At 35.9% G+C, this 25,892-nt stretch overlaps 1 protein-coding gene across 1 annotated transcript in view; it reads right to left on the bottom strand.

The window, feature by feature from the left end:
- WDR70 (WD repeat domain 70) overlaps positions 1-25,892 on the bottom strand; it is a 136,957-nt gene that overhangs the window by 80,452 nt on the left and 30,613 nt on the right. Inside the window, exons 6-9 of the mRNA XM_080372145.1 lie at positions 18,759-18,818; positions 13,498-13,631; positions 8,381-8,534; positions 6,141-6,217 (exon numbers count right to left, since the gene is read on the bottom strand). Of these exons, the coding sequence (XP_080228271.1) occupies positions 6,141-6,217; positions 8,381-8,534; positions 13,498-13,631; positions 18,759-18,818 (425 nt within the window). The remainder of the gene's footprint in view (positions 1-6,140; positions 6,218-8,380; positions 8,535-13,497; positions 13,632-18,758; positions 18,819-25,892) is intronic.

The raw sequence follows: 25,892 nt of genomic DNA, 5'->3' as shown, positions 1-25,892 counted from the left end.
AATATAATTAGGCTTACTGTCAACTGTTCCATTAAAAAAGGTAGTTAAGCTACCATTGCCAAAGAGTTAATAGCTTTAAACTGGAAAAGTAGGATTTTAAGAATGTATTCACTTTTCCTTTCTGAACACTCTATGGTCATCGCTCTAATTCACACAAGTGGCAGAAATCTGTCTTCTTTTTCATTAAGACACAGAGAACATTTACTAAGCAGCAGTATATGATTTTAAAAAGCCGTTTAACACCCTATACCATGGAGCAGAGTAGCTTCATATTTAAACAATGCATCTGACAAAAGTCTAAGGATTAAATGGTACCTTAAATGCTCAGTTTTATTTCTGAAGATTTGAAGCTACTTTGCTGAAATAACTCCACCTTTTTAAATGTAGATAGATCTAAGATGAAGCACAATTTATCCCTGAATAACTTCCTAGAGATATCACTTGGTGATGGCAGTCAATATTCTCTATGATACCTTTTTAAAGAGTATGAACATAACTTAATAGAAAGTGAGAGAGGGAAGACTTGTGAGAAGAATTTTCTACAGCTTACCAGCTGTTAATCAACCACAGCCCTAGCTGCAACAACAAATCATAAAGTTCAGGACTGCTAAATTTCAAGTTTGGCTGCAATTCTACTCCTAGGAGGTAAAAATATATGACAGTAGGGAAATAGAACACCTGTTGCTGGAACATTTAATATCCTTGAGGTCTCTTGCTTATTCATAAAGCACTACCTATCACATTTGTGATAAGAAAACATCCAAATAATGAAAACAATATTATCCGTTTCCTCTTCCTCCTTTGTTTTAACATAGAAGTCAACTGATATTTTGGAATGATATAAACAAGGAGTTAGTTATCTCTTAGAACACTGGGTATTTTTTTTAGTTCACTGTTAGGTATATTTCCAGAGAGCAGAATAGTTTTTAAAGTCTTTCTCATTTTCAAAATTTTCTTTCCCTTTTAGGCAATACATTAATGTTGGTATTTCTGTTACTATAAACTTTACTGCAGTTCTGCAGACATGCTAAACACACTGCTGACATGCTAAACACACTGCTGACATATTGACAGATCCTTGCCTTAAGCATATGTTCCAAAAAAGCCTGAAAAATGCGGTAAAGGCATTATAAAAAACACAGAGATGTTGTTGGTTGCATTGTATCTAAGAATTATCTAGAATGGCACCCAGTACATGCAATTAGAAGAGACTGATCTTTCAGGAATAGCTGTGGGGCATTTGAAGTTCTAGGTAACATAAATGAACTGCCATAAATTAAAAGACAGCCTGAGCATGAAGGAAGTTTATATCGTTAATACCAATACTGAAAACAGCTTTGTATGTATGCTTTAAACACAGTGAAAGGTAGGTATGAATTAACAACAGCCAAACTAGCAAAAATTGAAATAATCATATCTGTAAGGCAAACTTTTAAAGACAGAATTACTGCAGTTCCATAGAGAAGACAATTGAAGTTTCTATGTCTATCTTTTCTTCTGATACAATTTTATTCTAATCACTTGAAATGCTGGAAAGCTAAAATCAACATTTCATAGTTATGAATATATGCACAAGATTTAACTTACTTGAAAAAATGCATTCAAGTAAAAAACTCCTTAGCTAAATCTCTAGGTTAGTGTTATTCATCCATTCTCTTAAGGTTAATCACCAGATTAGCTTTTAATTGCAGAAGGAAGTAAGAAATTTGTCAGTTCTGTAAGTAATAAACCTTGAACAATCTGTAAAAGCACAACAGAATTATTATTCATCTCTAACTGAATAATAATAAAGCTATTCTTTTTAAAGGGTTTTTTTAAACTTACTATAAGATAAAAGAAGAAACAATATGGTATTACGTGTCTTAACAAGCTATCATCTGGAATATTTTCAATGAAAGCAAAAAGAAGCAAACTACTGTAAGCTGTATGCATTCACTAACAGTCACATAAGTGGACCTGTACTTAAGACAAGTTAACAAGAGGAGTTTTCAGACTTATTCTGTAACTGCTGGCTCTGAAGTCTGGCTCATTACAGTGTGTAAGCTAACCAGCTTCTGTTTGTCTCGTATAGGAGTTAGATGGAACTGTGTCTTCTTCCTATGTAGTCTTTTCCAAGTTCAAGATTGTGTCCTTGACCAGTCATACAAAACACGCTGAGACTCCCTGCTGGTAACCCATATATCTGCAGTCTGAAGTAGTAAATTTACAACTAGCCTAATAACCACAGATTAGAAACCATTATAGTCCAAACCTACTTAGAGGATTATTATTTTTTTAAATGCCGAGCAAATTTGAATGCCATGAATAAATCACAATAAACAGACCACCTCTCAAAATACTTCTTTTACAATAGCAATATTAAGAGCCTTCATTTTAATTACTTTTCAGTTCAGGATACTACTACAGCCTTAATTATTTGGTATCAGAAGAAACTGTCAGGTGCTCATAATGACCATCCCCAAGGATGAATTTGAGTTACAGCACATTAGCATGAAAAGAAAAAGAAATATGTATTTAAAATATTTTAAAAGCATTGATTTAAAATATATTTTAAATGTGTTTAACTCCACAAGTCTATGTGCAAATTTTGCTTTCTAACCTCCTTATGCATCATGAAAACTCCTGCTTTCAACGTATCAACCTGAAGTTGCAATCTTCTCTTACATCTTCTTTGAGAAAGACCTTACCAGCAGTTAACCTAGTTACATGAAAACTACACCAACTCTAAATATAAAACCACTGCAAAAAGCATTATATCACAAGAACACTCCACTCACTATATTTCCAATAGTAGAGCATGAAATTCCATCTTAATAATGGTTACTGAAGAACATATAAAAATATAAGAAACAGGCTACTAAGTCTGACCATAGATTCATTTAGCCCTGTAATCAGCCTTTGATCACAGCAATAATAACACAACACATGAATTTTTGTCATCACTTTTTAAATCTGCCTCTACAACCTCCTGTGACAACACATCCCAGAACATATTTGGATAGTACCCAGAAAGAAGTATTTTCTTTTACTAGTTTTAAACTTAACTTCAGCCACTTTCAACAAATGCCTCTTAGTGTAACAGGGTTTAGCAAACAGCGTTCATTCTACATTCAGCTCATCTCCTGTCCTGATCATTTTGAAACCTTTTGATTATATGTTTATGCCCCATTTAGACCACCTCTTTCTAGACTAAAAACTGCCAGTCTTTTGGTCTGACTTGATAAGGCCACCATCTTCAGAGTTCAATTTCTGTTATAGTTGTTTTGTTTGCTTTGCATGCAACATAAACCAAGTTTTCACATAAACTCTTCAATGGATTCATATTTCTGCAGGTATTTAAGTGCAAATCTACAGGCTCAAAAAAAGCCAGCTTTACAAATCAATGAAATACAGTTCTTCATCACATAAGGGTCTTCTTCACAATGTAAAAAATTAGACAGGCAGATAGATAGACAGTTCTAACGTGTATTCACATTCATAAACTCATTCAATGCAAGATGTAAAATAATCAGAACAAAATACAAAATTCCTAGTTTCTGGAATGCTTGGTATAAACAGAATTTGTAAATAGCTTTTGCTTGAAATTCAAAAAAACCTGTGTCCTTTAAGCACAAATCAGTTAAGACAATATACTCTCTGAAATTACCGTAATAGAGGATGTTATGGCAGTTATTTTCTCTCATTCAAAAAAAATCACTAGACAGCACTTTCAATTATTTAAAGCCACATTTCCACTTGAGTATTCTTCAACATTATAAAAACAATAGCAAGACCCACCCCCAAAAAGAAGTCAGAAATTTCACCCAATACTGCACAATACCAACAACTGCTATCATTTACTACTGAAACATACATTTTCAAAGATGTGCTACCCACTAACAAACCTTTACACAACATAACTAACGAAAATACCACTTCTATTTATCTCTTTGTATTAAGTTTACTGAGCTCATTAGACACTAGCATAATCAGATGACCTTTCCTACTCAGATTCCTACTTCGTTCAGCAGGCTCGATATGAGCCAGCAGTGCCCGGGCAGCCGAGGGACAAACCGCATCCCGGGGGCACCAAAGGCAGCCCACCCCGCCGCTCAGAAGGGGCGACGTCCCACCGCATCCAGCGCCGGTGCGGCCTCACCCCGGGTGCTGTGCGCGGTGCTGGGCCCCGCCATTTCAGAAGGGTGTGAAGGTCCTCGAAGGCGCCCAGAGGAGGCCAACAGCGCTGGTGGGAGGGTGGGAAGGCCCGGCCTGCGCGGGGCGGCTGAGGCTCTGGGCTCCTCTGGTTTGGAGCAAAGGGGGCTGAGGGGCGACCTCGCTGCTCTCTGCAGCTTCCTGGGGAGGGGACGTGGGGAGGGAGGTGCTGATCCCTTCTGCCCGGGATCCGGTGACGGACACGCGGGAATGGTTCAAAGCTGCGCCAGGGGAGGCTCAGGCTGGACGTCAGGAAGCACTTCTTCACCGAGAGGGTGGTCAGACACTGCAACAGGCTTCCTGGGGCGGTGGGCGATGCCCCAGGCCTGTCAGTGCTTCAGAGGCGTTTGGCCAATGCCCTTAGTAAGGAGCTTTAACCCTTGGTCAGCCCCGAAGCGGTGTCAGGCGGCTGGACTAGGTGATCGTTGTGCGTCCCTTCCAGCTGAAATATTCTATTCTATTTGAGTTTACAGCTCCAGTTTTAAGATGAATTACGGATTAAACTTTGGAGACTTTATGGTTTCTGTTACTAAATTTCACAGAGGGAATATTGTCATTATCATTTTAGATCTGTTTGCAAATTAAGCAACCCAAATTGTTTCTTTTGACACAATGTGTCCAAATCCTGGAAAGACCTGTCACTAGCATGAAAGAAAATGAAATTTTCCTGTAATGTCAGCCACATAGTCCTTGAAAATGCAATTATGTAGCCATTTATAGTAGTGTTTGTCTGGATTTCACTTACTTGACCAGACCATTTCAGCTCACAGCAACACAAGCATCAAGGATCAATCAACTCAATCCATATTTGGTGTATATATATATACCCCAAATATTTGGTGTGTATATATATACACACACACACACACACTTTCTTAGCACATAATTAGACAATCTTCATGATTTGTAATACCTTGATTTGTTTTTCACTATCTACAAACTATTGAACCTAACCAAAAAGCTGTACTAATGTTTAACTACATTCAAAAAAGCAACAATTTTTTTAAAGCATCTTTTCTACCATTTAAAAAATATTTCTACTATGGATATAAAACCATTGTGCCTACAAGCTGGAAAATATATATAGCTGGCTTCTTGCACACATTTTTGCAACTGAACTGCTCCATAAAGCACACTGTAGTATTTTAAGGGTTTTTTTCTTCTGCTACAGTCTTATCAGAAATTGTGATCTTTCCTATCAAAATAATTGTTTTCCATGTACCTGTTTGTTAACCAGTAAGTCAGTTCCTTTAGGGAACACACACACACACTTTTAAAGTGATTCAATAATTGGAGTCTTCTGTTTACCACAGACCACACTTCAGATACATTAGTGGGGCAATTTAGTCTTCCCGCTCACTGTTACCCTGGAGTAAGGGAGATTGTGTATTTAAAACATAATTCAGAAATCATTCGTGATCTCGCTACTGACATCTGCACTAACTTTAGTAATTCATGCAATTGCCACAGTGACATTTTGCAGTTCATCTGCAACCACAAAGATCAAGACTGAAGCTACAAAATCTTTTCTAACAATCTTTGACACTTGTCAAACAATATCCATCAGTATTCAATTACACTTAACATAAAACTTGAAGCTTCCAGTTGAAATACCCTATCTTCCCCGTGAACTCAGCTACATTTGAGTCTTTCCACAGCAATTATTCTACTTCGAAGATATAACGGGCAAAGTAAAATTTTGTCGAAGAATCTTTGTAAAAACATATTTAACCAATAATTTCCATGAAATATCATTAAAATTTTAAATTACAAAACTAAATTATACATTAATTATCTAGAGATGAAACAGCATTTTTGCCTGACACTGTCCTGAGCGCTTGCTCAAGATTTAAAAGGATGATATTTAAAGCAAATTAGGGCACAATACTAAAACACAAAACAAACAAGCCTTTCAAAAAGCCCTGACAGAGACAGAGCTCAATACTTACCCATCATTAGAACACGTCAAAAATTCTTCTTTTATTTTTGGATGCCAACAGCCTGAATTGAGCATTGCTGTATGACCCTAAGAAAACAAACACAAAGGTCTTACAACATTTTATGAATTTTATTTAAAAACCTTCCAGTGAAATCACATAAAAGCTGAAAGCCAAATCAGACCCTTCTGACCACAGCAACGGCTGACTGACATCACAATGACATAAAAGATTTTATGTACTATAAATGCATTTAATCCTTGCTTGTTTTCATTTTCAAATTATAAAACCCCTGCCATTCTTTTTTTCATTTTTCTTTCAGCAAATGGCACGGAATCATACTTCCACTTATCCTCTTTGTAGAGCTGTAATGCAGAGAAGGGTTGAAACAATAGGCATCAACATGGTGTCATGCAAATTGTTCCAAGCTACATGAAATAACAGAAATAACAAGAATTATCAAGGTAACATAATAAATATACTCAATGCCAAACTACACCAGCCAAAGATCATGTTGAAGAAAACTGAGGAAACAGAATTTGAGAGTCAAGATGGATTTAACCACTTAATAAACTGAGTTTCTCATAAAAGATTGGAAGTTGCAAACTGAGTAGCCAGCCCTGTTTCTTTAGGATGGAAAAAAATAAGGTAAGGATTTTATCCAAAGTAAGCTATTGCCACTACGGTGACTATGAATATAAAACATCTTTGTCCAGTTGGGTTTACTTCATTGAAGTACAGGCACATGCTCATTAACTATATTCAAAGAGAAATTTGGAAACTATTCCTGCAACGGTGGAATTACTTCAGTTTGCTTTAAGCACAAATACAGTGACCAATACTGAAAAGTTAATGGGACAAAACAACAAATACTTTAGCATTTTGACTGCTGGACCACAATACACTGGAATTCTAGAAGTTCAGGAGAGAAAGAAAATCTGAATTACTTTGAAGTAAACAAGAACTAAAGCAGATGTTACTATTTGATGGTTTTATATACGTATCACTAGCCAGAAGAAATAGTCATCTGACAACTTTAGGCAAAACAGCATTTATCATAGTTATTTGGCAATACACTTCACCATGAACAAATAAATCAATTTTATCATCAGTTTGAGCAGTAGATTATCATTACTTTTTAGGCTTAAGCTATTTTAAAAAAACTGATTTTAATTTAAATTATCTATGTAAACAGAATCCTTGTCTCATAGCTTGTCAAAATACGAACCCAATCAACAGTTGTCGAAACACTTCAGAACTATGAACCAGCCCTTCTCCATTTGCATTTTTAACTACCATTAAAAATCTGCAAGTTGTTTATTAGCCTTACTTCCATGCCATGAGTGTAACAGTAACAAGTTCAAAGCACTGCACTAAAAGAGGTAAATTGTATCAGCAAACAAATGGAGGGTAGAAGAAAGCAAGATAATAGACCAGATCAATAGTTTCTAGTATTTTTTTGTTAGATGGACAAGGGTATGGGAGAAGCTGACAATTTTTAAAAGATACGCTTTTAAATAGATGGATTTGTTGTAGCACCATAGAAATGATAGCTGGAAGAGAACTCTGAGTTTACCTAGGTCACCCTCCCACTTAAAGGCAGACTATAGCCAACACCAGATCAGGTCAGCCATGGCTTTGTCTAGCTGGCCTTGAATGAAATCTATGGCCATCCATGGATGAAGGTCCCACAACTTCTAGCATGTAATAAATGGGACTATCACATCCCAGAGACAGCACTTCGCACTTTCCCTTACTGAATTTCATGAGGCTTCTCATTAAGATCAAAAATACTCTATATTCATAGAATCACAGAATCATTTAGGTTGGAAAAAGCCTTTACATCAAGTCCAACCATTAACCCAGGACTACCAAGTCCACCACTAAACCATGCCTCCAAGCACCACATATACACGGTTTTTGAACACAGGGATGGTGATTCTACCACATCCCTGGGCAGCCTGTTCCAGTGCTTGACAACCCTTTTCAGTGAAGAAACTTTTCCTAATATCTGATCTAAACGTCCCCTGATGCAACTTGAGGCCGTTTCCTCTTGCCCTGTCACTTGTTACCTGGGAGAAGAGACCGACCCCCCTGCCTACACCCTCCTGTCAGGCAGCTGCAGGGAGCCACAAGGTGCCCCCGAGCCTCCTCCTCTCCAGGCTGACCCCCCCCCAGTTCCCCCAGCCACTCCCCATCAGCCTTGTGCTCTATTGTCAGTCTTCTGGCATTCAATTAATTTCTGAATTTACCTTCGTGTTTGTCATATCCACAATGTATTGGTCTCCTTTTATGCATTCCATTACTGGGAATCCATCTCTGTCAAGAACTTTTGCCTGAGAGTTACCAGAGACAACGAGAATGACATCTCCCGTGCTGCTATACTGTAAAGATTTGATTTGGTGACTAAAAAGAAAAAAGTAAGAAAAAGAAAAAAATGTTTCAATTAACTTCAGTTCCTGTAAGCCTACACTAAAACAAAAGTGTCAATGGTGAGAAAACATATTGCAGACATAAACCTATATATATTCCTATATCAAAAAGGTGAGGAAAAAGATAATCTGATATTAATGGATTAAAGCTTTTTATTCCTGTATGTGTGTGCATGTCACATTTTTTTTCTTCAATCAAACAGCACATGGAGCAATATTATTTACAAAGTTGGCACCAAAATGTCATTTCTGGCCAACATATTTAACTTTAAGAATGCTTTTATAAAGCCAAGTTAAAAACTATGTGTCAGATTCAGCTCCTCAGGGCTGAAAATTCTTTTTCATCTTCTCAAAAACATGCAAATTTACAGTAATCTATAAATTACTACAAAAAGATGCTGTAGTCCTACATAAAACTCCACCGTACATTGTACACCAGAAAATCAGTCATGTGTCTGCATTCTTAATTCTTTTTCTATGTTCAGGGCTACAGTTTCATCAGAATCTGACAATTGAATACACCATCAACCCTGGAAACATAACAGTAGATAATGATCTGTCTAGTCAACTATGTCTTTGATGATTGCTCTTTTGCTGTAAAGGTTTTCTTACGTATGTCTTCTATGGAATCATGGAATAATACCAAGATGACAAAAAATTATTAACTGAAAGTGGGAAGATGACTGATGGGTGAGAATTCCATTTCCAGCTTCAGCATCTTCTCTCAGCATTCTGCTCTATGAACGAAGTTCGCTGTAGTTGCTGTACCTGAAGCAGATATCCCTTTGGATCCCCTACCTGGCTATACTCCATTGCACGGATGGCAAAGAATGCAAGCAGTCTATGCACTCCCCACCTGCCAGAATTTATACCTTGGGTCATTAACAGAATGTGCACGGTAACATTACTTAATATTAATGCTTCAGCTCTGTAGCTAACTTAACCCCCAATTAAGGGCTGGAAGACATCTGCCAGCTAGATTCGGGTTCCCATGACATCCAAATTGTCCTCAAAGGAGTATGTTAATTTTGGTGAAGAACATAACTATGTATGTTCAAATCCTAGTAGCTTCAAGGAAACTACTTTTAACATGGTATCAGATCAGTAAAATGAACACTCAAATGATCAACAAAACTGACTATGCAACTTGTAAGATGTATAACATTAAATTGCTAACTTACACGACAGTGACTTCTTCACTGACTCAGCAGTAACTATAATCTGTTAAATCTGTCCTTAAAACGGTGACTTACTACACAAAACACAGAAAACATTGTAATATGTATTTTAGAAGTTCTGCATTGATCATAGTAATGTAAACTAAGCATAAGTTTCTCATTCAAAAAAAGTTTGGCAAAGCTGTTTACGTGATGATTCAAAAGGCAAAAACTGCTCCAAGCACCCTATTATGTAACACAAAGCCAAATTGGCTGAAGTATTATAAACTCTGATTTTTACTAGAAAGGAGACACTCTAAATCCGGGAATTTCCAAAACAGATCACAGGCAACGTCTGAAAAAGCATCCTGACCTTCCAGAGCAAAAATGGATGCTTGCTTAGAAGCAGGAAAGGCCAGTCACATTAAGCTCACAGGAAACACTGAAAAAATTAAAAAAAAACCCACAAGAGAAGCAGTTAAGTCCAGAATATTCTCTGCAGACAGTTGATAAACCTAGACTAAAGAAGCCATTTGATTCAGCTTTTGAGTAACAAGCATACCTTTAAAAAAAAAATCTTCCCCAGTTGTACTTCTGAGTGCTCCTGCTGTACCACAATTTGTACAAAGCTCAACATATTCCTGAGCCCCACTTGAGTACTGCATGCAGAATCAAGTACTTAACTAATGAACATATCTTACACTCTAATGCTGAAATTCTCAAAGGAAAATACCTAACAGAACTCCAAAGCACAGAATCATGTTTTGCACTTTTCATTGTTCAAATGTAAGAACCAAAAAACCCCATGTTTAAGTATTTTTCCTTGATGCATGCCTTATGCATCCAGAGGACTTGGCCACTAGATATAATCAGAGATCGCCCAGAACTAAAATCTGATTTCTGACAGAATCCACAATACGTAAAGACCCACAGAGTCTTCAGAGATAACTTTTTCAAGCACTGAAGTACCAAAATTAAAACTACAGACATCAACACTGTTAAGATGTCACTGTTCATAATTTGACCAGTATCATCTCACTGCTTCTTTGTAGTTTTATATCAGTATGTTTGAACAAACTTTTTATTCATCTTAGATTCAAAGTTCTTCTAACATGGAAGAGCACCTGATTTTACAGCACCTAACACAATGGGAACAGAACTAATAATTCATCAAATCAGTCACGCGGAAAAATTTGTCTGAGATATTTCTGCAACCTTTCTGTTAAATGAAGGGGTGGAGGGAACCAACAAACTTAGCGACTGTGCAGTATGACTTTTAAAATCATGCCTAAAAATTGGTTCTATAAGCTCCAAGCCCCAGAAGTTACAGCTTCTCAGATTTTTATTGGAGTGCGACCAAAAGCGAGGCTCTGCAGGGGCAGTTCTTGAAGAAGGCATTTTTGGTTCTTATTAATATTAAAGCACAAGTCTTGGGAAACAGAAAACCAGCTCTCTTTAATAGCATTAATCCAAGTAATTTTTGTTTAAAGCTGCCAAATGTTCATTGTACTTTCTTGCCAGGACCTGCAGAAAAAAGCTACATACATGGGTAGAATCATGACACGCAATTTCTACACACGTGACACAAATGCACCTTACCATCGCCTTCTCCTTAAACACTAAGGTGCAGTTTGAAGATGACAGTTTGTTGTCAGTTTTTTTTCCCCCCTCCCCTTACATCCCACATCCAAGGACAAACAGAGTAACCTAGTACTATGCTACAAAATGGAGCATGGATGATATGGAATTGTTCTCGGGCTTTTTTACTCTTAAAATGAAATTAAGTTTATGGCTCTAGAGCTGGATTTCTGCTAACACCTAAAGCTTCCATACCAGAACTCCCCAGAATTCTTTGAAATTAAGGTCTGTGAATGCTAATAGTCCTTGCAATATATTCCATAGTGCAAAAAAAAAAAAAGGATACATATACACCTGGGTATAATAAGTTACAAAATATTCCACATAGTGCTCACTAGCATGCCTCAATGTCGGCATGAAATAACTTTCTTGACTATGGATCTTTTTACCAGACACAGCTATAGTTACAGTTTTATGTTTACAAAAAGATACAGAAGGAGTATTTAAATAATATATTTTTTAAGCCCCTAAACTAGTACATGAGACTTTCAAGAAGTAAAATTCCCAAATTTTCACCAGTCAATACTATTTTTAATGTTATTTTATATTTCTATTTGTATGTATTTTAGACTCCAACATACTCAAATCACAAGCATGTACATTCCACCAAGAACATTCATATAAAAATACTTATGAGATACTTATAACACATTATACGAACAGGATCAGGGATAACTGGGATAACAAGCATATCATATTAACAATTAAACTCGTATTTTACCATCATTTTTTGCCAAAAGGAGGTTACAAATATATTGCAAGTGGTTTTGCTTGAAATGGTATGTTAATGTACATTGTATTTGTGGGTTTATATTATGTCTTATGCCATTAAATACTGTCAGGTCTTTCTTACTGTTCAGTTATGACAGGGGAGAGGAAAATACAGTTTGTATCCTACTAATTGGGTAAATGAAATTCATGGCAGGAAAGTCTGAATGTGACTTCACATTTGGATAATTTTATCTATTTACTTCAAAGTAGCATATCTGCCAAGTCATGTTTTCAAATTAAATGTGCCATTCATTGGTTTATTATAACGAGGTAAGTCTGTCAAACAGATTAGAACTGCATTACAAATCAAAGCCCACTTTTCATTTTCCTGATTTTAACAGTTTAGGTCAGTAGAATCCCATTCTATTTCGCTTCTTCATTGCTTTTGTTTTTCATCATCTAGACTCCTGGCACATCTGCAATCATACACATTCTAACCTTCCAAACTGACCAAAATTCAGTTGTAGATTTGTAAGACAATAATGACTAAAAGTACACATTCTAAGGACTACGTACTGAGCATAATAAATTTCAATCCCTTTTTAAAGTATACCAAAGTATCTTATAAAGTGCATCACATTAGTTAGATATCAGAAAGTACCTTGCTAGATGTGTTATTGATTTATGAATGTGTTTATCTGAAAGTTTGCTGTGCATGAGACATGCACTCCTTTTGAAGGAATTCCGTATTCCACTTCTCTGGAGTAAGTAAATGAACTTGGTGAATTACCAGTGAACAGTATGAATAGTATGGAAAACACTCTCTAAAAATTGCTTTCTATAATTTTTAATTTACATATATATATATATAAATTCATATATAAATATATTGCTTTTTTCTTTAAAAAAAGACTAGACTTACACTTATTTTTAATGCACACTATATTGCTATTCAATTATCAGTGCAATCAAAGGACCAGTGCTTCCAGAAACAGAGGACTTAAAGAAAAATAGAAAACAACCCCCCTTCAGAAATACTGGCAGCAACTACAGAGGCTCTGCACAAAGGGATCAACTGTTTCACATTTGTTCTCTTCTTCACTAACTTTTATATAAGCAGAGTACAAGAAGTGTATTCTACTAATTTCAATTACAACTTTGAAAGTCAGCCTGTCTCTTTTGAGAGTTTCATAATCCATTTGCTGATATACTACTAACAGTTACATCTGCAAATTAATCTTCAGCTTTCTAAAAGGGGAAAATATGCAAGTCATTGGAAAAAGCATGAGAAGACATAAGCAGACAAGTTCACATTCCATTTACCACAAAAAGTACAATGGGATACAAAAGGCTTTTACGAGGCTTTTCCATGCATTCTACCAGGACTGTAACACAGGACAGTCAGGTGAAAAAGGCAGCCCTCATGCCTACCATTCACAAGGCTGGAGCGATCGAAAAGCTTGGAGAGACGCATCCATTCCAGCAAAATCCCAAAATTTAACATCGTAGTCATATCCACCAGTTATCAAACGGGCACCAGAAGGATCCAGCCCCAAAGCAGAAACCTATACAGAGGGAAAAAAAAAAAAAAAAAAAAAAAGAAATTTAAGATGATACAAGATTTTTTTTTTTTCCCCCTTTAGTTCTTCAGGTGTCACCAAAATATGAAATACTACTAAAGAAAAAAAAAAAAAGGAATTCAGTGCACTAGTTTCTTCCTAAAATATATCAGTGCTATTTTGTTTTTTCATTTTCACTATATTGTATAATACCTGAGCACTTTGGAAAGAGTAGGGGAAATGGAAGTGGAAATTGAATAGACTACTGAAGAAAGCTGAGAAAAGTTAAGTTTAGTGTTTGCTTTCTAACCATTTCATTGCAGAATTTGGTCATGTTTCATTTCTATGAAGAAAACTGTGGCTTAGATTTTTCTCAAAAGCACATATAATATTTCTAGCAAGATACTGAAATGGCATTTAACATCCATCAGTTTAAGACTGCATTAGTTTATTCAAGAAATTCATGTGTGTATATACGTTGTTTAGTTAAATCTCTCTTCGAAAAAAAAGGAAAAAAATATAAAAAACCCCACAAATTTGAAAAAAGATAGTATTTTAACTAAAGCTCAAAAAAACTTACCAAAACCTTTATGTTTTATATACTAAAGTAGCTGCTTAAAGCTATGCAGAAATGCTTTCTTTGAGGAAAGAACACTTAATGCTCACTACTCTCATTTGTTATCCTCAAATCAAAGTTTGATTAAAATGGTATTTTATGTGAAAATCTTATTTTAATTCTCTATTTGAATATTTTTATTACAGTAGTGTTCCAATCACCATATCAAGAAATGACAGTAACAGAAAGCATCTCTTGGGTTAAACATCCTTTCACTTACCTTCAAAATGATTTCTTCCCAAGTGTTAATAATACAAAGTTAGCTAACAATGTACTAAATTAATTTGTAAATCAAGTAAAGGGATTAACTCTCCAAAATTAAGTCATCAACATGAGATAATGTTGAAAAGTGATGTCAAAAACAGTAAAACAAGAGTGTTTTTAGAATTACTCAAAAATACACCCAACCCGAAACATAAAAATGACTGAACAAGTTTTCATGAGAAGATAAAACTCATATGAAATTCATGCTTCATGAGAGGATGACTTTTAACCACTAGACAAAAAACAAGGTCATTCCCATATACGGGATAACCAGATGCAGAAACCCTTTCACAACAAGGAAGACAGTCTTCAACACATGAAAATAAAGTGATGATGATAATAATAATAGTAATTTTCTCAAAAGTTCTAGAAAGTGCCTGGAAAGGGATTTGAAGAGATGAGCCAGAAGACTCTGAAGGAAAAAAAAATAATCTTATACTCCACCACCAAGAACATTCAAACTTACAGAAAATCCTGGGGAGAAAAACAACCAAATGAAAAACCTGTACACAGAATAAAAAAGAAAAGCTTTCATCTCTGAGTGAAAGGTAACACCTGAGAATAATGTCATGGCCAAAGGGTATCAACACTGAATTTCTTGGGGGACAGGGGAAAGGAGAGGGAACAAGCCAATTACTTTCAGATGCCTAAACCTATACTAAAAATTCCAGATTTTAATGTACAAAAATTACAATAACTTGCACATAATTATGCTCACCTGTATGTATCTTCTTTACCTGTGTACATGAAAAGTACTGACACTCACTATGATTTAATGTAGACACACAGAAGTACCACCAAAAAACACTTGTTTCAAAGATGTATCAGTCTACTGCTGTACTTTTTTTAAAGCTTTAGCATATACACTATGTTATGGAGACTTTTAAAACTTATATAAACTGTTGAACAGTTCCCACACAAAACAGTTTAAAAAATGGAATTTAGCATGAGATACTCCCTTTCCCATGCCCAGCTGAAAGCATAATCTACCTTTTTCTCAATAAAAACACCAGTCATTAATGGAATTTATTCTTAAACTTTAAGATGAACAATTCGTTTTGCCAAAAATGAGGTTTTCTTATATGAAAGTGCATGGTCTTCTTTTGAGTTTTCTTTTTCTAGTTTCATGTAGAGAAGGTTCATTTAGGTATTCTTTATCTAATCAAATTCTGATTTACCAGTTGTCTTCTCCTTAAGGCTTACGCTGCTCCGCATGTTGATAACTCAACATACGGGTATTTCAAACATACAGTGTCATCCTACAGCCAACAGGCTGAAAAGGATACTTTTAAGAAAAGCAAAATGTTGTCAAAATGATGTGGTGTTCACAAAGCAACTGACTCATCCTTAATCTAATTGTTTTGCTCTAATTTAGAGCTTTCACTTGCAGAATTCCTATCATTTAGACAAGGTCTAAAATGTCATTCTTCTAAAGAATGCAAAGGACCATCAGATGTCCTAATCCAGTACCCCTCAAAAAAAACCTAATTTACAGAGTTACTCATAAGAATCAACATTTTTCTTTTTATTTCCCTGAATCAAATGTTTAAATGTGCTGCTTTGTGCTGTTACTAGGAATGAATGGAACTCGGCGCAGTGATTATGCCACTGTGACATACTTGATTTTCAAATGAAAGCAGTGCAACCTCTTATGTGTTTCCAAAAAAATGCCCCTTTTACCATTTAAACGCAAATTCTGAAAGCCATTCATTTAATTCATGATTTCTAACATGCAGAAAAAACGGGCATCTCCAGATTAATCATCCATTCATTTATAGACTCAAGTGTTCTACAGTAACTACTACAGGAAGGAGCAGCTGTGATGAGACATTCAAGAGCACACTGTTCAGAATACCCCTGATTATGTACTGTTTGTCATACCCACCTATGTATCTAAAGTGCCAGGATTAAAAAACGAAACATAACCCTGAAGTTTCATTGGGAACAGCAATTCCTATTACAATGTATAAGCAAGGCAACCAGGAAATTAATCAGGTTTCTGGAAAGAGTCTCCAGTTTGGGAAATCTTTTTTGAGATTTTTCAGCTGCACAGGAATACAGTCATCATCAAACCTACATTCATTAGATTGAAGAGGTACAGATGGGATACATAAGTTTAGCTGCTACAGTACATTGTATGAACATAATGAGAAGACTATTTTAAAACACCAGGGTGAAACTCTGATATCAAGATATGAAGTTGCTCCCATCCTTATATGTGTGTAATGACATGTTAAGTAGGTTCATTATTCCAACACAAAACAAAAAGATTGTCCTTCTACAGAAAAGCTGGGTATTTTCCAGTTATATATTTCTTTCACTGCATCCAGTCTAATCCAACTGTGCTATATATACCTACATAATAATTCACCTCTTCTCTAGGTGACGACAGCTGCATTCTCATGCATTCAAAATACCCCAGAAGTCTTCCAAAACTGCAACTTCGACTTTACAAACCCTTTTAGCTGGAAAGAACATGAGCTTATGCTTTAAGAAGCCATCAAAAGACTTACTGCTTTAACAGAGAAAAATAACTCAAAACATTTACATAAAGTTTGTTAGGAAATGTATTCAAGAAACATACTGCAGAAGCAATTACTGTCACATGTAAAATGGAAAACTGGTTTGCACTAGTGCACTAGTATGCAAATCCTAGTATGCATACAAATTACTATGCAAAGTTATGTGCACTGTGAGCAAAAAATCCACTCTAATTTAGTGTAATACAATGCATCTTTTACAGGTCTTAAGAGAATATTTTCCTTTTTCATGTTTATATATTTTCATATATATATATATTCACATAACACACTTGTTGCTTCTTCCTCCTCCTCCCTCTATGTATGTTTAGCACTATGATAAAACAAATGGGTAAGCCTTATCACCTCTCCATACCTCAAGACAAACCACAAAGTTTAATGTCAGATTAATGAATAAACACAAAAAAAATTATTTCTGAAAACTTATAAAAAATTTCAATATTTACTGTTAAGTCTAAATCTCCAGAAAATTCCTTTAAAATGTCTGATAAAGAAATTAGTTATTAAAAATTCAAATTTTAAAACTCAAATTATTGGTTTAATGTTTTATTTGTATATATGTGTGTGATTTAACAAGTTTATAAATAAAATAATTACTTAATATTATTGAATATTAGATTAAGTGTATGGTTATATTAATTACATAAACATAAAACAAATCCACTAGTTTTCTTAGAAATCCAGTAAATGAAAATTATACATTTCCTTAGATTGCTTAAATCCTCATTAGAAGCATTTTTCCCAAATAATTTTTTGTTTCATTTTTCTTCCCTTTCTTTCCACCCACTCCACACACCCCCCACACCCCAAAAAATAAATTCTGAGGAATGCTGTGAGTGAGAATTCTATTAACTAGCTGACAGGGATATATTAAAAAAAAAAAAAAAAAAAAAAAAAAGACATTCTATGATTATTTTCTCATTGAAGCTTAAGTCATGGCCCAAACTGAAGAGGATAAACAACAGCAGTATTTTTTTTAATGGCCAAGGAATAGGGGGAAAGGATTTGGGGAGAGAGTCAGGGTTATTCATGGCCAGAACAAAAATTCCATAAAAAAAGATCTTCAATCAAGCAGCACATAGAAGCAGTTGAACTTGTGTTGGAAGTTGAGGTTACTTAAAAATAAAAATATTTAGAACAAAGAAATGATAGCTCAGAGTTGGACAGTGGTTCTTTAAAAGAAAGTTAAGGAGCAATACGGAAGGTGAAACCTAGAAAAGATACAAAGACAAGGAAGAACAAGGTTTCAAGAAATTAAGAATGATATATAAAAGCCACTTAGAGATTCAAGGAGAATGAAGGAGACCTGTATTCAGCTACAAAGAAGTCTTAGAAGTTTCAGCAATAACATTCTCTTTGAAATCCATGACCAAATAAAGTTCTCAACTAGACCTATGCCTAGACTAGAAAGGGCTAACCTAGAAGATCTCCTCCAACAATGGCAAAGAGTATATTTAACAAAAAGGAAGAAGAAAACAAGACCACAATTGAGTCAAATAGAGCCGAGCCATGTTTTGGTTATTACAAGGAAGTGAAGAGGCAGTCCTAAAACACACTCAATTATAATTAAGAAAAGAGCTAGACTAAAATAATACATTAAGAGAAAGAATTAGCTTCATGAACTTTCATTGACAGTATGTATTTGTTAACTTATTTCATAGACTGGCTCAGTTCTAGAAAAACAAATAGTGTTGAAAATGTGTTATCACTTACTGTTTTTGTCCCATGTTGGAGTGTAATTTCATGAGAATCTGGAATTTTCTTGACAGGGTTCTAGAAAAAAAAAAAAAAAGAAAGAAAATAGTACTATGACAGAAACAAACAAAACATGCACCCAATACCACAGTATATATTAAAGAAAGAAAGGTTTCCCTCACACCAGCCGTAACCTAAGAAGGAGAAAGCACGGGGAAGTCACAAAAAAGAGTGATTCCAGATTTTTATTTTCATGGATATACCCCTAAAAATATAAGGAACAATTGTTAAAAAATTATGAGACTACCTTAACAAAGAACACAAACAGGGAAAGATTTCTTGGTTTTCCTCTTTAGCAATCATCAACATTTTCTTTGCTTCTCAATCGCCAATATCTGACAATCTTGATTTCTGATTTAGTCAATCCATCGTTATTATACAATGTCTTTTCAAATAAAAGGACCCTATGAAGTTAACAAAATTAATGAAAAAATACAGAAATTCACTACAGGAACTGTTACCTATGTAGTTTATTAAGATTGTGGACTGACTTCTGACTTCCACTTGTGCCATTATCTCCAGCTTTCATGGGTCTTCACAGCTGTCACATCAATGGCAGCCATAACATAGTTAATGTAATTCAGGGAATTTCATTTGATAGCAACATACAGGTCAAAGGTCTAAAAAAAAAAAAAAATCTAACACATCACACTAACATTTGTAACACAAATATGAAAAGAGTTAACTTACATAGAAAGAAATGTATTGGAAGTACTCAAGTTTTACTTTGATTCACAGAAGTAGCCTATCTTTTGTTATGGGTGATGGCAGTACAAATTTTGGAAGATGTTTGTTTCCTTTTTGCACTTCCATTTTTTATGGAATGTGCTTAGATAGCATAAATAGGCAGCAGCAAGGTTCTACAAAGGTCATAGGAATCGTTCTCCTCAAAATGCTGATTTGTCTAGTAGTACCTGAAGTTTCCTAACACAGACATAATTATATTTTTGATGCTTGATATCTTTATTATAATTTTCTGTTGCTTAAGTATGATTTAAAAATAATTCTTAGGCACACTTTATATTTCATGTTATACCTCTTTCCTTATCCACCTCTGCCATTTCCTTCCCTTTTTTTCCATGCTTGCCACAAAAAGTCCCTATAACATCAGGCTGATTTTCCTTCATACTCACTTTATCATGCAGTTTTACCAGCTTTATTTCTCTGATAAAACTCAAAACTTCATTATCTTTGATTTAGCCAAACCAAACCCTTCTAAAATTAATTCTTGCCACTAACAGCTCTACTAATAGCTAAGAACAACTCCCAAAACAAACGTACCATTTCTTTCCCTTTTCACACATGTATATACAGAGATAAGCCAGCAGAAGACTCATGACCAGTGCTTTCACATTCACACAGTATGCACACCCTCGATAGCCACAGGTGTTTCAAGGGGAGCTTGAGTATTAGCATGAAAATCATATATGCACCTAAGCCAGAAAATATTTATGGGACTATGGTCCATGGTAAGTCTGAAAATATATGTATTGGGTCTGGCTGACATGAAGTTACTTTTCCCCACAGCAGCCCCCATAGTGCTGTGCTTTGTATTGGCAGCTAGAAAGGTGCTGATAACACACCAGTGTTTCAGCTACTGCTGAGCAGTGCTCCAGCAGCAAGGCCTTCCAACATTCAGATTTAATACATATCCAATACATATATCCAAGTCTCTTCCAACATTGCTCCCTCACCAGTAGGCTGGGGGTGGGCAAAATCTTGGGAGAGGACACAGCCAGGACAGCTGACCCAAACTGACTGAAAGGATATTCCCTACCATATGACATCTGCTCAGCAATAAAGCGCTAAGAGAAAAGAGGAGAAGTGGGCCGGGGGGCTCATTATAATGTTTGTCTTCCGCAGCCACCACTACCATGTACTGAAGCCCTGCTTCCTGGGAAGCGGCTGGACATTGCCTGCTGATGGGAAGTAGAGAATAAATCTTTTGTTTTCCTGCAGCCTTTCCTTTTGCTTTACTAAACTGCCTTCATCTTGACCCATAAGGGGTTTTTTCCATCTTATTTTCTCTCCCACTGTGTTACCGAGGAAGGAAGTGATAGAGCAGCTTGCTGGGCACCTCGCAGCCAGCCAATGTCAAACCACCATACCGTAACAGTAAAGGTTTACAAATATCTATACATGACATTGTCAAAGCTATAGCCCACATGGTATTAACAGACACTCCCACAGACTCAGTAGTTTACAAGCTGAGAAGCAGGTGTAACCCAAAATTGCCAACTGAAGCTGTGATTATGAAAATGAGTTTATTGTTCAATTGACACTATAAAGCATCTGGACAAAGGTATAACTTTAATACAAATTAAGTTTCCCATGTCTCATGAATCCCTGTGCTATAAATTGGTATTTGCTGTTCTCCAGATGCAAAAAACTACTCGACAGCTGCTACCTGTACTTGCCATTGAAGTACATTCCATAGAAACAGAGACATGAAAAGAAACAGACATCTTCCAAGATTCATACTGCCACCACCCATAACAGAAGATATACTACTACTTCAAAAGCTTTCACAGAAACAATTTGTTGCTGTAAGGAGAAACAGCATTTTGCTCATTGTTACCTTAATCACTGCAGGGCTGCTTATTTTATATTCCAGTCCACTTACTGGAGCATTACACGGTTGCTCATTTCACGTACCTTACCACAAAGGTAGGTATTGTGTGTCTATACTGCATCAGCAGTGGATTTAATTTTGAAAGAGTATCTTAATTACTTTAAGAGTTCTTCCAATAATTTAAACAAAAAAAATAGAATTTAAAAAATGTGCTAGAACAAACTTACATGAGTTTAATTGCTAGCTCCTCCAGGTGACAATACTAAAATCCCTCTTTAATGAAAGAGTGAACCACTCATAGAAAACATTTTTGCTTACAGCACACTCATGTTGAACACTGCTTTGGCTACTTATCTTTAATGGAGAACAGTGGATAGGAATATATTCTGCCACCTGATAAATCAAGCAGCCTGAGCCCAAAATCTGGACATTTGGTGAGTGCTAGCAGTGCTACACTCTGCAGTGTCCAGGGGATGCCTGACAGTTAAAGTAACTGTTTAGACTATTCAAAACAAAAAATTAAGATGATAACGTCCAGGAACATATCTTGGCATAACATATTCCAATCACCAAAACATTTACAAAAAACCCAAGGTGAGTTATTAAAATAGAATAAGCATGAACTTCCTAAATGACTGAATATGCTATAAATACTCTAACCTGCTACAACAGATGCCTATATGCTCACAGAAAAATCAGATGTAACTACCACTTTTATTACATTCCAAAGAATAAGGAATGCCATAAAACACTTTTTCGTGCTCTCACAGGAAAATATAGTTAATACATTTTATGTCAGCTTTAAACAGCACGATCCTATGTATACTGGAATATTAGTGTAAGTCTGAAAAACCAAAAAGGTAGTTTGCCCAAAGTGTACCAGCACTTCCAGGTCTTCCCGGTTGTTGCTTGGATTTCAGCTGTTAAGTTTACACAAATTGATTTTAATATTTCAATAATGCTGGTCTAGAAAATTTGTATTGTAACTATACGAGATTAAAACTTCACAGGATTTTGTTGTTTTTTCTTTCCCCCACCCCCCTTCTTCTTAAACTGTATGAGGAAAAGACAGTATGTTAGAATACTCTTTCAGCAGAAACAAAGGAAAACCGTTTTGGTGTTGACATACCTCCTATGATTTTTACAAAAATTCACAATTCTCTGGCTTACAAAGATTAATATATATTAAATCTGAAATAATGCATACTAGGAGTTTGCAGTTTTTCTCAAAAATGGAAAGTCTTACCTTTTTTAATTTCTGCAAAGGGACATTGTAAGTCAGAAATCACATCTGCAGTTTGCAGTTATGTTTTTTCATGGAATTCCAGCCCTAGCTGACTGTTAAGTTCCTGTGCCTGACAACACTCTTCTAGTCACTGCGCCACTGCCCCTAAATACTGTGGGTTTGGTTTTTTCTTGTTCCTTTTGGGAGCTTCCTTACCCTCAAGTAATACTCAGAAAATAATGCCACTAGAAACCAAAGGCTGAAGCTAGGTCAGTCTCCCAAGACCTCTTGAGAAAAACCAAAGACAAAACCAAAAAAAAAAAAAAAAACAACAAACAAACCAATGATGCAGGTCAAATCAGACACGTGAAAGAATAGACCCAAGAAGGGAAAAACAGTTAAAAAACTGGATTTCTACATTCTGCAAAATATCCTTCAGTATCCATGGGATTGTGAACATGGGCGATAATCATCACTGGGACTTGGCAGAAGACAGAGAGATACAAGAGTTGGGAAACGAAAGGGCTGGTAAACTGAAGATTTGGCTTGGGGAGAATGTTAGGTCCTATAAAAGTAATAAAAAAAACCCCAAACAGTATCAGAGAGAGGCATTTACAACTAAAAAATACTTCAATCTTTGCCATCTGTTAGCCTTTCTAACAGACTGACCACCCAGAAGTCATCTCAGAATGACCATTAGATCCATTCACAGACTGAAACGTAGAAAAGCAAAGATTATGAAAAACAAAATTTAAGTTCCACAATGACATATTCTGATGATCTCACATTTATTTTTACACACCAGGCCCTTAGATGGGAGCTTTCCTGGGCACCCACACAAGACTACAATTTAACAGAGGAAACAATACTATTTTTTCCCTCTGTGCTTGCAATTGTCCCTAGATTCCAGTATAGAGGCTCTTGCCTTCCTTGAGGATTTCATTCATTGCCCTGGAAGAAAATGCTACCTTCCTTTTCTGGATAGCTCCTGTGTTCTTAGAGCTTTCCCAGAATGCTGACTTGCTGGAGACTTGAAGAGACTTCTCACTTGTGGGAGCAGAGCTATGGTACAGCACAAAGAAAAACTATGCAAAAGTACAAGTGGTTAAACTAAAGGTAAGCACTTTCCCTCTCTTGAGCAGAAGAGGCTGAAGTTGGCTTGGCTGCTTCTTACTTTAAATACCTTATGTCCTAGAAGACTAAAAAATGTCTTCTGCTGCAAGCATAAACACTCACACCCTGATCTTTTGGGTCTCATTTCATGCACTCAACATGGAAGACTCTGTCTGTTCACAGGCAGGAGTGAAGAGAAGGTGGCAAGAACTACACTTCACAGAGACTTCTCAGTTTCTGGTGAAACTGCAGGTTTCACAGAACAGATTTAACAGAGGTGGTCTGACACATATTATTGCTGCCTTACTAGAAGACAGATGGAATGACTGGGTTCCTAACGAACAGCAGGAATAGCTGGTGGGAGGGGGACAACAAACCCTAGCACCTAATGGTGATAGAATTACCTTCACCTACTTAAACTGCAGCAATTCAAACACCCAAATGAAGGACTCCCTGCAGAAAAACACATTTTAATCATTCAAATCCCAGGCCTTCTGTAAATTAAGAAAAAAGAAATTTCTATTTTCAAGCATTTTGTTTAAATATGTCACGTTCATGTTTACTTTTATGATTTTTTTAAAGCCTCCTCTCTTCCCCACCAAAATCACTGTATTGCATGGAAAAGCAAACACCACACTGTGAGGGGGTGAGGTTGGGGGGAGCAGGAAAATCTGAGAGCCTTTGAAAGGCTTTTGTTTTAGACATTAGCACACAGACTGACATACTGCTAAAATCTTCCTTGAGACCAGACAGTAACAATTTTCTGCATCATTCTTCTCCAACAAAGAGTTCAAAGTAATGAGTGGTTAAAAAAAAAAAAAAAAAAAAAGAAAGAAAAAAAGAGTACTCAGGAGTGACAGTAGTTAAAAGGAGAAATGTAGTGTATCCTAATAAAAATGTCCATGCTGTAAATTATGCAACATATTGAAAGAAAAAGCTTGTAAGAGATTTTAAGAATAAAACAAATCGGCAGACAAGCCATTAACAATCACAACAGAAAAGATGCAATTTCTGACATAGTAATTCCCAAAGCAGAGTTACACCACTACAAGCTCCTCAGTTTAGACAGATACAATACCCCAGAAAAGCACTGAATTGTGCAGCTAGAACAGCACCACAGAAACCCAGTCCAGCTGCTGCAGTATGTAGGCACAAAAGTATGCTACTACCAATAGCGGAAGGCTATAAACTATTTTTATTTTATAAGTTACAACAAAAAAGCAAATCATGCTTGTTGCTGTTTGCCAATTTCTGTATCTAATGTGTTCAGTTTTACAGGTCCAAGTAGTCTCTCTCAAGTTATCGCCAGAATGGTTCTCTTCCAATGGGAAAGAAGCTGCAGAAGTCCATCAGACTTCATAGGGTGACACTTGGCACAACCTCTATGTTATTGCAGTTAAGTTCAGAGCCACAAAAATGCATTTTTCCTTCCTACCTCACAACCAGTTTTGATAGTTGTCGCATCCATGTAAGTAAATGAAATCAAGCGACTATTCTATGATGATGAACAGAGATAACTGAATCTTGTTCCATTCTTCAATATTGAATTTAAAACACTACTAGAAGAAAGATAAAAGGGTGTGGGGAGGGGAGTATTTCACAGATCTGGAAGAAAACATGCCTCATTCCTCTGTTCAAACTTGAAAAACGTTTTAAGCTGTTAGGCACCCAGCTGAATTTTCCATGACAGCACTGAAAGCTCGAGACAGTAATAAGAGTTTCAATTGATTTTTTTCTGTTCCTTTTTAAACTTGTTTTGTAAACACACACTGATGTTCATGTTTTGTTCCACAAGTCACTACTCATGCACTGATTAAAACCCTATTACTTGTAAAATGGGCAGGTTTTCCAAGTCATGATTTTTTGTTACTTTCCTCCATAACTCACACTGAAAAATAAATATCTAAGATATACACTAAGGTTACACAACAGTACACGCACAGAAAGATAGAGTATGAAAAACTACAATGTAGGTGATGGGTAAGATGCTGTTTTACAGCAACAAAAAAAAGAAAAGTTTTTGTACTTACAGGAGCGCATTATCCACCAACTTGCAGGCAGAAGGAAGCATCCAGATTTGAAAGGACATTTCAACAACTTTTAATTTCCTCTCTTTTAGATGTTAGAGTTGACAGATGTATTCTGATGCAAACTTGCATGTTATTAAACTCAGTTTGGCCCA

This window comes from Falco punctatus, assembly GCF_963210335.1.
Source record: "Falco punctatus genome assembly, chromosome: Z".
Lineage (NCBI taxonomy): Eukaryota > Metazoa > Chordata > Aves > Falconiformes > Falconidae > Falco > Falco punctatus.
Note: the sequence above shows the minus strand (reverse complement) of the source record. Positions and strands in the feature narration are given on the sequence as shown.